Raw genomic sequence first — 17742 nt, forward strand, 5'->3', positions numbered from 1 at the left:
CTAGAAAAGGCAAATCTACAGAGCTGTGAAGGAGGCAGCAGCTGCCCAGGTCTGCAGAACTGATTGTGAGCAAACACAGTGCTTCTTTGTGGAGGACAGACACCATAAGCACATGGGAAACCACTGGGCATGATGAACTGCATGCTACCGGAACTAAACTACTTTTAAAAATTATCATGTACTTTCTGTGCGGCAGGCCAGAGAGCTACAGAAAACACAGGCATCGTCCCTATCCCATAGTGCTCCCAACAGCAGAGGACAAAACGGTGCTCATTTCAGACTGGCTCCTAGCCCAACAGGCTGCTGCCTCAGAAATGCCACCCTCCTGGAACCAGGGCTATAAGGTTGCTGAAGGCTAGAGCTATGGACAGCATCACCTTCTACATGCTACCAAAGCCCTTATTGAGAAGGGAACAGATAATCATGAAAGGCTCAGCCCCAGCCTGGCTGACATTCCACTGAACAAAAGAATCACCAAGGAGGGCCAGGTCCTGGGGCTTCATTTATAGGTTATATCTTCTGAGATGCCTGCACAAATCTTACCCCAACCTGAATGAAGTGGTTCTGAAAGAAAATTCAGAGACATGTGGATGCAGACAGGAGACGTTCAACGAAAAGCTTAAAAGCAATTAATTTTAAGTGATCACAGCTTTACCAAAGCTGTGGCTACAATTTCCTTCTGACTTTGATTATAACCTTCCAGTGAAATATTTGCCTCAAGAAGGCAAAGTCTTTGCATTATTTTCTATTCCTAGCATGACTACAAAAATATTCTTTGATTTAACATTTGATATGTTTTGTTCTCAAGGGCAAGCCCCATGAGAAGAAAAATGTACCCCAACGGAATGAAATATGACTACCTGCTTCCATTTTTCTTTCCTGTTGGTTCCTGCTCAAATATTCTGCATTAATTTAAACTCAAGACTGTGTCTGATGTTGTGCCGCTCCCACACTGTCACCCCAACCAAAGCAAAGTCACCCGCTGTCCAGCTCCAAGAGAAAGTGGCACAGAGCAGCTCAACTTGAGTCTCCTGGAGACAGCTAAGGCACTGCAGCTTGGAAGGAGATCAAGTGGGGTCAGGGAGCGATAAGGCGCCAGGCACAGCAGAAGCACTTGTATTTCTATAGCAGTGCACTGCAGCGGGGAGCACTTCCTACTGACCAAAGAGCCTTTGAAGCAAGGGAAAGCAAGGAATTCACGTTGGCCCAGCATCACCTAATAGAGGAGAGTACAAAAGCTGTACCAGACGGCAGAATCTTCCAGGGTGTGTGTGTGCACTGAAAATAACAGATATAGGCACAGAGAACAGGGAATCATGGCCCAGCAGATACCTGATGTCAAAGCCTCTGAGTTGAAGGAAGCACTTCCCCTTCTACACCTAACTAAGCCTCAATGTTGTAGAATAGGCATATAAGTACCATACTTTAACAACACATGTTCCTATACAGATTCTTACAGAAAGACCAAAAGCAAAGAAAACAAAAAGCATTTTTCATATTTGTTTACATTAGAATAGCACTCCTGTATTCCCTGGTTGCCAAGGCCTAGGTCCAAGCCCCCTCTGCTTACCAAACAGCAGTCTGGCCCTAGGTATGCATGCCTAAAAGGAAAGGCCAGTATGGACTACATGAGAAATGTGGTTGATGACATACATTCTCTTCATACATAAACCCTGTTACATTTTTGAGTCCAAAGGAAGGGTCTCAGACAGAATACAGAGGGATTTAAAGGGATGGGCCTAGAAAAGCAGATCACAGGCAGAAAGCTTTTACCCGTTGAGCACCAAGAGTACAGGAAATCAGAAAACCAAATGATGACACATAGCTTAAGCTTTGCAAAGAAAGTTGTCTCCAGAGTAACAAACCAAAATCGCCCTAAGCTCCCAAGTACAGTGACTAGGTCAGATGAACAAACTCTGGTTCATTCCCATCAGGGAGTGGTCCAGAGACGGCCCTGGCCATGTGGGACTTGCATCACATAGTGGGTATGGGATGGGAGGGCTTCGAGACAAGTCAGTGGTGGCTGTTCATTAACAACTAGAACAAAAGACTCAGAGACAATACACTGTTAATCCTCACAGCCACCAGAAGACTATAAATTGCCAGGCCAAGATTCCAGCATTTTTCAGCCTTCCTCTTTCCTACTGGAGTTAGATTGAAGATGAGCCTTAAGTCTCTCACCCCAACCCAAGTCTTTAAAACATACATTGTTTAATCTTTTTGAAGTTCTAACCCTGAAAGATTTATACTTGAAAATGGATTTGAGAAAAATATTGCCCTAAAGCACTACCACAAGGGGAGGGAGTGCAGTGGACAGCACACTTTTCATTTACTCTAGGAAAGCCAGACAATGGCTGTAGAGGCACATGGGCTAAGTTCAAACCTGGCTAACAGTAACTGTGTCCCTGCTCTCTCTGAGGTACAGTTTTCTTCAACTGTAAAAAGCGAATTTCACCTTTACTCCCCAGGGAAACTGTGAGGGTTAAGAAAATATTAACAAAACGGGCCGATGTACCAACCAGGACAGCACCAGATAACTAACACATGCATTTGTCACCTCCAGCCCCAAGTACCACCAGGTGCTTCAGCTCAGCCACAAGGAAGATGAAATCAGTTTTCATTTAGAAAGGATTCTTGTTTCTAGAGAGTTCATCTAGGAGAACAATGGAATCCGAGAATGGGCTTTAACTTAAGAGACCATCATTTGAAGATCAGCTGTGACTGCCTCCTCCAGGGGAATATATATTCCACAAAGGGTCTGAACCACTCAGCAAACCATTCACAGTCCAATGGCTCTCAACCTTCCTAACACTGTGACCCTTTAATACGGCTCATGTTGTGGTACCCTCAACCATAAAAAAATTTTGTTGCTACTTCCTAACTGTAATTTTGCTACTGTTATAAATCATAATGTAAATATCTGTGTTATCCAATGATCTCAGGCGACTCTTATGAAAGGGTTGTTCAACCTCCCCCAATGGGGTTGCAACCTAGAGGTTGAGAACTTTTGGCATAGTCATCCAAGGATCCCAGGAGGAGAGGACTAGAAGACCACACCTCTGTGCACAATGTCCCTGCCTACAACTTCATACCCACAACTCAGCTGGCCACATCATATATCTACACAGCAACGGCCTTCCAAAGTACTCCAGGCCCTTAGGAGAAACCATCCCAAGGGCTCCCCTCTAGGATCTAACTCTGCTCAGACCTTCCACTGTAATGAACACACCGTCATATCCCATGACATCCTGCTGCACCCCATGCTACCAGTTACCTCTGACCTTAACTGACAAAGCTGCCTCATCAAGTTGTTCCTTGCCCTAGGAAAGCTTTTCTTTCTAATGTGTCCATACCCTGTCCCTCAACAAGAGGTGGGAAGTGTCTTTTTTTTTTTTTTTAACAGAGAATCACTATGTTACCCAGGCTGGACTCAAATTCCTGGTCCAAGTAATCCTCTTGCCTCAGCAGACTGAGTAGGTAGACAGGTGCACCGCAGGCCCAGCTTAGTGAGTACTCTAGCTTCTGTCCTCTGTGCATAGAACTTCAGAGATCCCTTGAGGCATGGCAGTGTGCCTTTGTCAGCTCTCTTGTCATCTCCTGGACACCAGGATGCACTTAAAGAGGTCAGCCCCGTCCTAACTCTGCCCACTAACTCACAACCAGCTAGGCCAGCAGGTGAAACACAGCTCTCCATCCCTCAGAATTCTGTAAGAACCTACTAGATGCCAGCCCAGGCAGCACAGAGTGCTGGCGAGTCAGATCCCACTCTGCTCTCAGAGCCCCAATTCTAGCAAATGACAAGTGACACAACATACAAGGGGCATAGGGAAATGGGAAAGTATGAGGGGTAAGGGTTAGGGACACGCAATAGAGAGGTAGGTTGGGGGGACTCACAAATGAAGTGACATTTGAACTGGGACAAGCAACAAGGAGTCTGACATACCACAGAAGCAGTAGCAGGTGCAAAGACCTTGGGGAAAGCAACTGCTGACCTACTTAAGTAGTAGAAAAGTCAGCAGCATGACTGAAGGCCAGAAACATAGGAAAGTAGTCACTGAGGAGGCTCCAAGGAAGACAGGGCCTGGATACTGAGCCTGGAACAAGAAGGGTGAATTAGTCCAAATACAATAATATACTGGAGAGTCAGGTATGGTGGTGCATACCTATAATTCCAGCACCTGGGAGGTAACCAGGTGGATCTCTGTGAGTTCTAGACTAGCCTAGTCTACTTAGTGATTTCCAGAACAGTTAGGGCTAGAAAGACTCTATATCAATAATCAAACAAAAAAGAACTGAGAAGCTAGAAGCAAGGGCTGATATGACCTGATGAACCCCTGAAAACAGGGACAGTGAATAACCCCAACCACTGTTCAGACAGCAGTGTCCAAATGGTGGAATTCCAAAGGCATTGTCAGGATCTGGTCTGTAGCTAGTTCAGGAAGGCAAGGGCAGACTGATAGATGGGCCCTAAGAACAGATGAGAGATGGCTTCCAGCAGCAGCCCTGTACACTTTACCTGGCAGGCTTGCTTCCTCAACTAAAAACCAATGTGATGTCTCTAGTCCACAGGATACTGCCCAGCTACAAGGTCCTCCTGGCCACAAGGATGGGCCAGAACAGGCACTCCAAACAGGAGCATACTTCCCTTCAACAGGAAAACCTCCATCTTCCAGGTTCCCAAAAAGGAAGGTAGGGATCTAATCTCCCTAAGGAATAATGGTCTCACCAGTCCAGTGAGGTCAGGCCACATTTTAACACCGGAAAGTAGTTTTCTCAAGATATGAGCAAGAAGAGCAATAACAAGACAGGTAATGGTGGCACACACTTTTAATAGCATCACTTGGGAATTCACTCTGTGAATTCAAGGTTACAAAGCTAATTCCAGGGCAGTCAAGGTTATATAAGGAAACTAATGTAGAATTCCCCTCTGTATGCTGTGAATACTATTGGTTAATGAATAAAGCTGCTTTGGGCCTATAACAGCACAGAATAGGGCAAGGCAGGAATGCCAAGCAGAAAGAGGAGAGAGCAAGTGGAGTCAGGGAGAAGCCATGTAGGTAGCCGCCAGAGGTAGGCAGCCGCCAGAGGTAGGCAGCCGCCAGAGGTAGGCAGCCGCCAGAGGTAGGCAGCCGCCAGAGGTAGGCAGCCGCCAGAGGTAGGCAGCCGCCAGAGGAGAAAGACGCAAGCCACAAGTGAGAACCTTGCCGGTAAGCCATGACCCTCATGGTAAAGTATAAAATAATAGAAATGGGTTAATTTAAGATGTAAGAGCTAGCTAGAAATATGCTTAAGCTATTAGCCAAATAGTACTGCAATCAATATAGTTTCTATGTCATTATTTCGGGTCTGGGCAGCCGGGGAATAAGCAGTCTCCACCTACGAGAAAACCAGTCTCAAAAACAAAACAAACAAAAGGACAAACAACAAAACCAAGAAGAGAACAAATTCCCTTGTATGGTTATATAGTCTCAATCAGAACACTAAGCACTCAGATGGTAGCCATTTGATCGTATATACTGGGCTAATACTGAAACAGTAGCCATTTGATCACGTATACTGGGCTAATACTGAAATGGTAGCCATTTGATCATATATACTGGGCTAATACTGAAACGGTAGCCATTTGATCATATATACTGGGCTAATACTGAAACTGTTTTGTCACCAAAGAGGCTCTATGTGAATGTACATATTGGAAGGGGTGGGCAGGAATTGAGGAAGCTGGTGTCAAGGAAAGGTCCCAGCTTGGGAGACAGGCAAGCCTTGATAGTCCAGCTTACTATCTGCATTCCTAAGTCCCAACTTCATTAGTGGCTACGTGATAAACATGCTTCCTGCAAAGTTTGTCCAAGAAGCGTAAGTATTTGAAAAGAGCCATGTCAGAAAATAACTGCATGGTTAGCATTATCCAGTAGTGATGCAAGATCCAGAACTAGGTTCAAAGGCCACACGTCTAGGAAGGAAAAAAGCAGCAAACCCAGTTCTGCACACCTCCAAAAGAATGCCTGTCCTTTTGCCTGGCCTATATTTCAGATGTTTCTCCCCTTACAACCAAGCTACATCCAATACAGTTCCAGTATGTTAAAAGCATAGTAAGTTAAGAAATGCACTGCACAGACATTCTGGCCTGCCACCTTAGCAGCCAGTGTGTGGTAAGCAGTGGTTTGCCCTCTGGACCTTAAGGCTGACTAGGAGCTTGAGTTTGTTGCTTTGTTCAGTGTCCTGACCACCAACCAAGTCACAAACTAGGAAAGGTCAAAATTTTATTGAACTTGTATCATTTGTACACCATCATAAAGATGAAAAATCATGAAGTTATTACAAGGCAGATTTTGTATTTACCAGAAAAGACTTAATTGTTCTTTCCTTTTTTGTTGGTAACACTGAGGATAGAACTGAGAGATTCCTCCACACTAGGCAAACACTCTACCACTGAGACATGGGCCAACCCACCTTCTAGTCTTTACCCCGTGTGCTCCACCTCCAACTTACACTAGTTTGGAGGACATTTTCTATAACGTTTTTTAATATGACCAGTCAGAATAAAGCTGGAAATGTTAGTTTTGTTTGCTTCTTTACTGTGTGGTCTTTAATGAGTGGATTATGGGTTGAACAGACAGTGTAAGAGAGTGACCCTGGACAGGTAAGCCTCCTTTTCCACTTGAGTGAAACAGGGAACCGGTCTCAGACTGCCTGCAGCACAGAGAAAAGGATGCCACAAAGATCAAAGCACTTAACCAATTACCACAACTGGGACCTGGAATGCCCAGGGACTAATGAACCATCTGCCCCGTATATATCCAGGCATATGCTTAGAGAAAACTGCTGGAAAGAAACCCAAGGGCAAGGGGGCAGGCAGGAAATGGGTCACTGGGGTTACAGCAGGTAGCCTCAGCCATATATATGTGTGTATGTGTGTGTGTGTGTGTGTGTGTGTGTGTGTGTTGGGTACTTATGAAAACAGGTTATGGGGTCCTGTCTCTAGACCTAAGTGTAGTTAAACAAGTGTGCAAAAGGAATTTTAAAAGGCATAAGAATAGTTTTATGTGCACAAATGGAAAGGGTCCAGAGTTGAGCAAAGAGGGGTAGCGAGGAGAGGTTTTGTATAAAGCCCTATTCCTAAGTAGACTGTATTTAAAGACTAGTTAAGCGGTACAAATCCTAGGGGTAGATTTTAGCAATACTCTTCACGACGGAAAACACACAGGCCCTTTGCCTTAGACCGTTCAGACCCAACTTACTCTGCTACACTAGGGCACGCCCCAAAGCCTTCTGGATGGAATAGTCACTACTGCATGGCTAGCCAGCCCTCGAAAAACCACAAAAGTCTATCAAGAAAATGCTGGTGTAAGTGTACATAATGGAACTTTGTGTGAGTTTTAAAACTGAGTGATGGAACTTTATGTTTCGATACGGAGCAGTCTCCAGACAGTGCTGATTTGTATATAAAAAGGGAGAGATGAGGTGTCGAGAAAGAGCCCAGGGACAGGGCACTTGCCTCTTATGATCTGGGCACTAGGTTTGCGCTCTCTGGTCCCTCCCGGAAGTACTACAACAGGAGAAGAAAAGCCGGGATCTTTTCAAATCCGCGATTTGCCGGCATTTCTGTGTACTTTTCCTGAAACCATGCATACATAGGACGCTGGGAACAATGTCAGGGACAGAGAATGGAGAGACCAAACGTCAGGTGAATGGTGACTTTTTTTGAAACTTTTGCGTACACACTTTTTGCAGGGTTTGTTTCCTTGATTGTTTTTCTAGGAAAGCATCTCGCTGCACGGCAGTGAAGGCGGGAACGGCGTTCGCGTCTGTGGGCTCTGAGTTCGAGCCCCCAAGCCTCCCTGGCGGGCGGCCAGGCCTAGGCAGTCAGGCCAGTCCCTTCCCGCGAGCTCGGACCCCGAGCCCGGCTCCCGCCCCGGCCCGCGCTCACCGCCAATGATGGTCCGGATGAGGGAGGCGTGCCCGGGGCAGTCGACCAGTGTGACCTGCAGCTGCGTGTCGTCGGTCCCGGGTTCAGCTCCCGGCAACGGCACGACGAAACAGGAGAAGCCCAGGTCGAGCGTTATGCCACGCTCGCGGCTCTGCGGCTGCTTGTCGAAGGCGGCGGTGGAGGCTGTGGTGCTCAGCGCGCGCGCCAGCGCTGTCTTGCCGCTGTCGATGTGGCCCAGCACGCCCACATTCACATTCACCCGCCGGCCCGCCATGCCGCCGCCGCCTCGCACGCCGCCGCTTGAGCGCCGGCTAGGCGGTCCGCCCGCTAAGCCGCACCCCCCCGCAACTCGCGCCGAGCGCGCCGGTTCCGGCACGGAAGCTTCCGCCCTCGGGCGACTACAGCGCTACCTCGGGGCCCAGAGAATGTCGGGTACAAGCAAGGTGGGACTAGAGCCTAACTGCCTACCTAGGGTTGCTGTCACCGGGCTCCCCCAACGAAGTGTCTCAAGCCTGAGAGTGGAGATTCCTCCTTCCATGTATTCACCCTTCTATTCATCCACTCACCCACCCATCCGTCGTCTATCCATCCATCCTTTCTTCCTTCCATCATTCCACCCACCCATCCATCCATGCCTCCTTCTATCCTCCAATCCATCCCTCCAAAAACGTTCCTTCGTTCATCATCCATTTCTGCCAGTCTTTATTAAGTGCAGACTGTATACATAGTGTTATTCTTTCGGTACACGGGGGAGAACACAGGGAGAGAGCGCAATGGCAGGCGAGGTCAGGGGTTAAAAGGAGTGGGCGTGGCCAGGGCAGGGACCGAAAGAATAACACATAGCACTGGGATGTGGTGACCAACATATTTGCTGTGAAAGCAGGAGTGTGCCTAAGCTGGACTATCTGGAAAGAATAGAGATGGGGAGGTAAGCACCCTGGTAAGGCTCAGGTAAGACCCCGTCAAGCTCTGCCACTAGAATTCCAGTGCAGCTTGAGAAGTTCCCTTTGGAAACCTAGAAGCACTGTGAAAACATGGGAGAGGACCTCACTGACTCAGAGGAAAAACTCATCATGGAGTGTAGGCTTCCATGGCAGGCTGCAATTTAAAATTTCGTTTAAAATGTGTGGTGAATGTTCTGTCAGCGCAACTCCTTTCAGGTTTTTTGAAAGGTGCCTAGAACCATGAAAGAGGTCACAAACCTAAGTGGTTGCTCTGGCAAAGACTAAAACCCAAAGAAAAGAAGGTACCTGGGGCTTCACAAGGGAGAGAGATGAGGACTCCAGATCTGAACAACACTGCAGTAGCTACTCCTACATGAAGAGGAAGGGGCTCTTGGTTTCAGCTACTGACACCAAGAGGATGCTGGCCCTGCTTTCTCATCCTTCCATTTTTCTAGGGTATGAGGGTTTGGCATTTGAAAGTGAATTGTCCTCTGTTTTTGTTAAAGTTTATTGCTGTGAAGAAACACTGTGACCATAACAACTCTTCTAAAGGAAAAACATTTAATTGGGAGTGGCTTCTATTTTCAGAGGTGTAGTCCAATACCACCATGATGCTGGAGCTCAGAGTCCTTCATCTTGATACATAGGCAATAGGAAGTAGTCTGAACCACTGGGTATGGCTTGAGCTTGTATGGAATCTCAAGCTTGACTTCACAGTGACACACTTCCTCCCACAAGGCCACACCTACTCCAACAAAGCCACACTCCCAATAGCACCTTACCCTGTGGGGGCCATTTTCTTTCAAACCACCACAACCTCACAGGCTTGTTTGTTGGATGTTCATGCCCCAGACGGTGGGCTTTTTTGTAAGATGAAGCTTAGTTGAAGGAAGTAGGTTACCGGGGGAGCGCCTTTGATGGTTGTATCTTTGAAGGCTATATCTAGTAGTCCCTGGTCCCTTCCCCATTCTCTGCTTCCAGTCCACCAGTGTAGTAATTGGAGCGGCGGGGCTGCGTTCCCAGCACCCCGGCCGCCTGGCTAGCTTATGCCCCAAAAATAATTACACGGACACTGTATTCTTTTATTTTTTTTTTTTGATTTTTCGAGACAGGGTTTCTCTGTAGCTTTTGGTTCCTGTCCTGGAACTAGCTCTTGTAGACCAGGCTGGCCTCGAACTCACAGAGATCCGCCTGCCTCTGCCTCCCGAGTGCTGGGATTAAAGGCGTGCGCCACCGCCGCCCGGCTCACTGTATTCTTTTAATCACTGCTTGGCCCATTTCTATCTAGCCTCTTCTAGGCTAACTCTCGCACCTGGACTAGCCCATTTCTAATATTCTATGTAGCACAGCTAGGTGCGCTTACCGGGAAGATTCTAGCCTACATCCATCCTGGGTTGGAGCTTCATCGCGTGTGTCTGCCCAGGAGCTGGGAGCATGGCGTCTCTCTGAGGCGTCTGCTCCCGAGAGGAGAGCTGTGGAGTCTGAGCTCACTTCCTCTTCCTCCCAGCGTTCTGTTCTGTTTACTCCTCCCACCTATCTTCTAACCAATGAGGGCCAAGCAGTTTCTTTTTATTTAACCAATGACCTTCCTCCCTCACACCAGGAAGTAAGTAGTTCAGTCAGACTGTTACTTGCTCATGAAATATGATGAGAAACTACTGTGCCACCACAGGTTCAGCATTTCAAGACCAAATGACGGTGTACTGAAATCTCTGAAGTCATGAACTAAAACTAAAATTTAAGTTCCTTGTATAAGCATTTCATCACAATGATGAAATATTGTCTAACACAAAGCCTGACTTTGAAATGCTGACAAATATTTCAGCTTTTGTTGCTAAAATTCCTTTTTGTGGGAATTCTTTTAAGAGAGAAGCCACCCTCACTCCTCCCCTCCCCCCTCTGCTGAGACAGGCTGATCTTCAGCTTCCTACCTGAGTTCCCTCTTTTCCGTCTCCCTCTTGAAGAGACAGCTTCTGCCTCTCTCCACTTCTCCCCTTCCCCCTTCTCCCCTTCCCCCTTCTCCCCTTTTGTCCCTTCCTTCTCTCTCTCTCTCTCTCTCTCTCTCTCTCTTTCTCTCTCTCTTCTCCCCTTCTCCCTTCTCCCTCCATAACCCACTGAATAAAATATCCAACCTCACTCTGCATGGCGTGCCTATCCATGTCTCTGTCTCTTGCCAGCCGCCACATGTCTCCCTACCCTGGACCAGCTACTACTCGGGGACCTACAACCGTCAGGGATCCTGCAGCATTTTTAATAATCCATTACAGTGGGCAGATGTGAATGACATCTGCCTTCCTAAGGTTCCAAGGACAAACCAAAGGGCAGTTCTACCTTGGCTCATCCTCGGGATGCGTTTACTTGGCTTACTGGTGAATATGGGTGAGGGGTCACTGTTAGAAGTGTCGGTGACCTCAGAGCAACTGCACTGGAAGGTCTTCCCAGATCATGGACAATGGCTTCCCCTCAGCTTCACAGATGAAGCCTCTTTCCCCTAATCTACACCAGCCTGTATATCTAGTCCCTCCCTGAGGTCCTGAGGCCACGGGCAATTAGGGCTGAACTAAATATACATGGCTTGGAGGAGTGGCCAGATACCCTGGTGAAGGTCCAGTGACCCTCCTTGAGGCCTTCCTAGGAGGGAATATGTCATCAGGCCACAGGCCTGATCATGACGGACTCTTGGGAAGCAAGCACAGCTGGTTTAATGAAGATGGTGGCAGTTTTACTCAGATAGTGGCCAAGCTTAAAGTTCAGCCAGTTTGCCTCTGTGATGGGCCAGGCCATATATGCATTTGCAGAAAGAGGCTCCAAGACTCCATCCTAGAGTCCCTGCTGTGAACCGAATTGTGTTTGCCACAGGTTTGTGTGCTAGATCTTTGGCACTCCCCGTGCCTGTGATGGCATTTGGAGACAAGTCATTAGGACTAAGTGGGTCATGGGAGTGGGGTCCTCATATGAATTAGTGCCCTTAGAAAAATGACCCCTAAATTTTGTGTCTCCATTTTGCAAACAGGAAACAGTAAGTCTGTTTGAAATATAAAAGTGTTGTTTTAAAATCAAACTCTGTTTATTTGAAACCCAGTGATAAAACAGTGGGCATAATTAGGAGGGAGTTTAGCGGGCAGGTAACAAGAGTTTTAGAGGACATTCCAACTAACAAAATGTCCTGAACAGGATTTGGCTTCAAGTAAGCTCACTGTTCACCTCTGCCCTACATAAAATCCTGACAAACAGTAAGAATCAAGCGTCTCTACTCCATAAATCCAAACTACAGCCAAATCTGAAGCTTTCTGAGCACTGACATGATGCGGCAAGTGGAAAATTCCACACCTGACTTCATGTGACAGGCAAGAGTCAAAACATGAGAACCCGGAAGCTGGCACATAAAAGTACCCCTAGGCTCCGTACACACGGGCTGTGTGGAACAAGGATTTTCATGTCCAGACTTGGGTCCCACCTCCAAGTTACCATATTGTGTGTATGCAAGCATTCTAAAATGGGAAGAAAACCCCTGAAATCTTCAATACATCCCGTCCCAGGCATTTCAGAGGAGCTGTATTAAACCTGTAATGAAGGGAGCTGAGCCTGATAGCACATGCCCATAACCCCCGCACCCAAGAGGCAGAAGCCAATTTGAGCTATCTATCCACCTTGTCTCAATGAAACAAGAGCTAGGGGTGTCATCAGTGGCAGAGTGCTCACCCAGTACACACAGAGAACCCTGGGCTCCGTCTCCAACCCTGAAAAACAACAATAACAAAATTAATGTTTTAAAGCTTTAATGTAATATTGACATCAGACTCAATAGTGAACTTCATGTGTTGAATATTTAAAATATTCTTAGCTATAGTTTATTATATTTGTTTGACTAATTTGCCTGCATGTGTATCTGCATCATGTGCATTCGTGGTGCCCACAGAGGTCAGAAGAAGGCATCGGTTTCCCAGGAACAGAAGTTACGGGGGGTTGTGAGCTACCATGTAGGTGTTAGCACCAAAGGCAGGTCCTTTGCAAGAGCTCTTACTCACTGAGCCATCTTGCCCCCTCATGGGTTGACTTTGGAACAACTCTGGGCCTCAAGGGAGAGAGTTTCTTCTTGCAGCAGGACAGGCAGAAGGGAGAGGGACAGCCACTGTATTTATAAGGTATTTATAAGAGGTGGGTTCACAGCTCACCCAAATGGAACAGTGCTCACAGGCATGACTGTTACAACCTGAGACAGGGTAGAGCTAAACGGGGTAGCAGGAAGTTTTAAGGATGGAATTTGAGAGAAGATTTCAAAGTTACTGCCCCAGAGGCAAACCATCTTTGGTGGAAAAAGCTTAGACAGTGCTAAGGGTGTCTCTGCGGGTAGGGGTGGACCGGAAATGAACTAGAAGGAAACTTGAAAGCATTTTCTGAGCTGATTACAATATTCTGAGCCTTGATAAAGCTTTACACACACACACACACACACACACACACACAGAGAGAGAGAGAGAGAGAGAGAGAGAGAGAGAGAGAGAGAGAGATCATGCACTTAGTATATACTTCAGATCTGTGCACTTTATGGAAATTCTACATCCCTCCCCCAAACCCCTAAAACGCACCGTTGAGCTCCAAGAGTGACATGTGTGCCTGAGTACTGAAGAGGAAGGATGCTACTTCTGTCACCTGCTTGAAAATGCGTCAGAGATGCCTAGGTCACACCGGGTGAGCCAGGGACCTTGGAAGCTAAGGAACAGGAAGTCTTTGAATCCAGGAGTTCAAAGCCGACATGGACAAGATTGTCAAACTCCATCTCAAAACAAAGCACAACACAAATAACAACACAGCCTGGGACTGAGCTCATGGTAAAGTGTTTCCCTAGACAGAGGAGCCGGGCAGATGTGTATGTGATAAAGTACGTGAGTAAAATGGGATTGGTAAAGTTCAGGTGATGGGTGAATGAGGTAATCGTGTCAACTGTGTGGGATCTAGAATCGCCTAAGAGACACACACACCTCTGCTTGTGTCTGTGGCGGAGGGGGGGTGGGGGGGGTTGAGATGGTTTAACTGTGGGCTGTACTGTTCTATGGCCTGACTAAATGACAGAAAGCAAGGGAAGCAGACACATTCCCCTCTCAGCCGCCTGCCTGTGAAACAATGTAGCCCACACCCTCCTGCTACCATGTTTTCCCTTCCCTCATGCTTGCACCCTCTCCCCATAAATCAAAACAAACTCTTCCTTCCCTTAGCCGCTTATCACGCACCTTGTCGCAGCTATGGGGAAAGCACAAGTGCAGGTGGGTGCACAGCGGTAAATTCTACGACATCGCTGTGCTTTTGAACGTTTTGTAATAAGTATTAGGAAGAATGAAAGGTGATCTGAACTTTAAAACAGTCAGTTCTCCAGCCTTGGGTCTGTATTTCCAAAATGCTCTGAAAATGGCAAGTGTCTTGTCGAGCTGGCAACATACCATAGCCTGCACCATCTTGCTGTACCTGATTATCAGTGCCCATGCTTCCATCCAGACACAGGGATGATGTGAGGGGCTGTCCTCCATGCCACATGGGAGGCATATGTTAGGTTTCTAGTGACCCTCTGGATCTTCCCTTGTGTCTGAAAAGTTGTGACTTCTAGGGTATTTGGTCCTAGAGTTTGGGGTAAGAGGTTGGGACTCACCAAGATTTCCTACTGCCTGGACATTGTACTTGTTGAATTGGATAATCTGGGCGATCTTTGCTACAGTTGGGGCCTGTTTCCCAAACACCCATGTGCCAAAGGCTTGTCTCAGCCTGGACACTGTTGGGAGGTGACAGAATCTCTGAGGTATGGGACCTCATCAGAGGAATTGCGGTCCTTGAGGTGTGCCCTGGAGACCTCAACCCCTTCTTCCTCCTTTCTATTTCACCCACAGGCAAGAGGTAAGCAGCTTTCTTTGCTACAAACTCCTGCCACGATGTACTACCTCATTGAAGGCTCCATAGTAATGGGACCAACTGACCATGGATGAAACCTCCAACATGCCCAGCCAAAACCAGACCTTTCTTCTTCCTAAGTTGATCATCCAAGGCGTTCTGTTAGCATACAGGAAGCTGAAGAATGTAATTCCAAATCTAAATCTTTATTTACTTTTAAATCTTCATTACTTCATTTTCTCAGTTTTCTAACAAACACAAACATCTGCTCTCATCCACTGTAACGTTGGAGACAGAGTAGCAAATGAGACAAATAGACGGCTGAGATGAGGTAAATGAGAAAGACCACCCATGTCTCAGTCAGTGTTCATGCTGTGACGGCTGAGATGAGGTAAATGAGAAAGACCACCCATGTCTTAGTCAGTGTTCATGCTGGGAAGAGACACCATGGCCAAAGCAACTCTTATAAGAGAAAGCATTCAATTGGGGCTGGCTTATAGTTTCAGAGGTTTAGTCCATTATCACCATGGTGGGGAGAATGGAGGCATGCAGGCAGATATGGTGCTGGAGAAGTAGCTGAGAGGTCTATATCCAGATTCACGGGCAGCAGGAAGACAGACTCTGGGCTCGGCATGGGCTTTTGAAACCTCAAAGCCCACCCCAGTGACACTCTTCCTACAACAAGGCCAGACTTCCTATTCCTTACAATTAGTGTCACTCCCTAGTGACCAAAGAGTCAAACCTAAAAGCCCATGGGCACCATCCTCATTCAAACCACCACAGATGGTGTGGTTGAGGGCCCCAGTGCTCATTACAGAAGAGACATTGGAGTGGGCAAAGGGACGGTGAGAAGGCCACCCATGCATGGGACCAAGGGAGACTGATAAAGACTGACAGCAGGATCATCAGGGACAGAGCAGCAGGTATAAGGTGTGAGGCTGGGAAAGAGAAGCTACTTGCTAAACTAACCCCAAGGGTGTCTTTCAAAGTGTACTGTTAGCATGATGGTGTGGCCATCAGAATATCAAGGAAGGAGGCTCCAAAGGGCTACTCAGAGGCCAAGACCAGGAGCACAGAAAAAAGGATCCCAGTACATTAAGATGTGTGTTGTAGAATCAGTAACGTGTCCCTTCTGTGTAGGATCTAGACGCATGGCCAGCCCAGGGTCACAGACCATCAAACTGTCACCATCAGCTTTTTTTGTTTTAACAACATAATTTTTAATGGGTAATTTATACTTAACATGTTAGTAGCTTAAACATCTCAGAACATGGGCTGGAGAGATGGCTCAGAGGTTAAGAGCATTGTCTGCTCTTCCAAAGGTCCTGAGATCAATTCCCAGCTAACACATGGTGGCTCACAACCATCTGTAATGGGGTCTGGTGCCCTCTTCTGGCCTGCAGGCATACACATAGACAGAATATTGTATAATAAATAAATAAATATTAAAAAAACCATCTCAGAACATATGGCTCGGTGGCATTGCTCACATTCTCACTGAGGTGTAACCACCCCACCCTCCATTTCCAGAGCTGTGCATCATCACATATGAAACTAAACCATTAAACAAAAAGTGCCCATCCTCCTCCATGCCCAGTTCCAGGAACCCAGCATTTGATTTTTGTTCATTATGCGTTGATGACCAGAGGACCTCGGGAGGGAAACACACGGTATCGGTTATTTTGTGCCCACCCCCTTAAAATCTGTTTAGTGTGATGTCTGGGGTTCCCACCCACACTGTTTATTATTATTATCATTCTCTCATATATTACATCCCAACTGCAGTTTCCCCTTCCTCCCCTCCCTTTAGTACCCCTCCATCTTGGATGATGTCCCTGGGACACCATCAGCTTTTGAATGGTGTTTCAAGACAGTGGCTCTGCGAGCTTTGCAAGTCTCAACCTGTTCCCTTTGCCCCCAAGGAAAGAGGTCTTTACAAGAAGATGTGTTCTAGTAGAGTGTTTCTGCTTTGTATTTGCTAGAAAAAATACTGTGAAGACAACAAATGTACTTTAAAAGTCACTATGCTATGTTTGAGTTCTCATACATTATTTTTACTTTATGTGTATGAGTGTTGTGTCTGCATGTGTGTTAAGTGCACCTTATGTCTGCAGTGCGTTCAGAAGTCAGAAGAGTGCATCATATCTACTGAAACTGGACTTATAGAAAGTTTTAAGCCATCATTGGGGTGGTTGGAACTGAACCGGCTCCTGCCACAATGGGTTCCTCATAGCAGGGTCCATAGCACTACCCTCTGTGAGAGCAGCCAGTGCTCTTACCATGGAGTCATCTCTCTAGCACCCGTTATGGTATATTTGAAATTATGAGAATTAAAAGCTACCCAAACTAGAAAGTTAAAAGAAGAGGAATGTGTAGTGGCTGTGGGTTGATTACTGTTGAGCTGGATGACTCATCTGGAGGCTTCATTGTATCATCCTATATGCTTTTTCCTAAAAGAAGTGTAGGGCCAGGGACATAGGTCAGTTAGTACAGTATTTGCCTAGCATGCATGGGACCCTGGGTTCTATCCCTAGGGCCACATAAACCAGGCATGGTGGCACCCAGATGTCTCTGCAGTTCAGTGGTAGTCATAGTCCAGTAGGTTTGTCAAGAATCAAATTCCTAGCCATACATCTTGGCACATACCTGTAAGACCAGTACTTGAACGAGAGTGACAGAAAGAGTTCAAGCTACAAAGCAAGTTCAAGACCAGCCTGGTGAACTACATGAGACCTTGCCTCCATATACCCCAACAGCTAAAGTCAATTCCTGTCAGGCATTGTAATACATGCCTATAATCATAGCACTCTGGGGGCAGAGGCAGGAAGATCATGTGTTTGAGGCCAGCCTGGTCTAATATAGTGATTTCTATATAGCCAGGGTTACAGAGTGAGACATTTCAGAGCAAACAAAAATGAGACTCCTAACCACACCTGCCATCTTGCTCCATCAGCCTCTCCTCCCCATGCTTTTGACAAGAACCCCATC

At 46.8% G+C, this 17742-nt stretch overlaps 1 protein-coding gene across 2 annotated transcripts in view; it reads right to left on the reverse strand.

Annotated features, from left to right (window-relative positions):
• Nucleotides 1–8236, reverse strand: part of Eefsec (eukaryotic elongation factor, selenocysteine-tRNA specific) — a 214559-nt gene extending 206323 nt beyond the window's left edge. For both annotated transcript variants that reach the window (XM_041644817.1, XM_041644812.1), the window contains exon 1: nt 7931–8236. In XM_041644817.1, the coding sequence (XP_041500751.1) occupies nt 7931–8204 (274 nt within the window). In that variant the 5' untranslated portion in view covers nt 8205–8236. The remainder of the gene's footprint in view (nt 1–7930) is intronic.
• Between the last annotated feature and the right edge of the window lie 9506 nt (nt 8237–17742).

Source organism: Microtus oregoni, unplaced genomic scaffold, assembly GCF_018167655.1.
Source record: "Microtus oregoni isolate MIOR12 unplaced genomic scaffold, Mior012 000002F_ref0000024, whole genome shotgun sequence".
NCBI lineage: Eukaryota > Metazoa > Chordata > Mammalia > Rodentia > Cricetidae > Microtus > Microtus oregoni.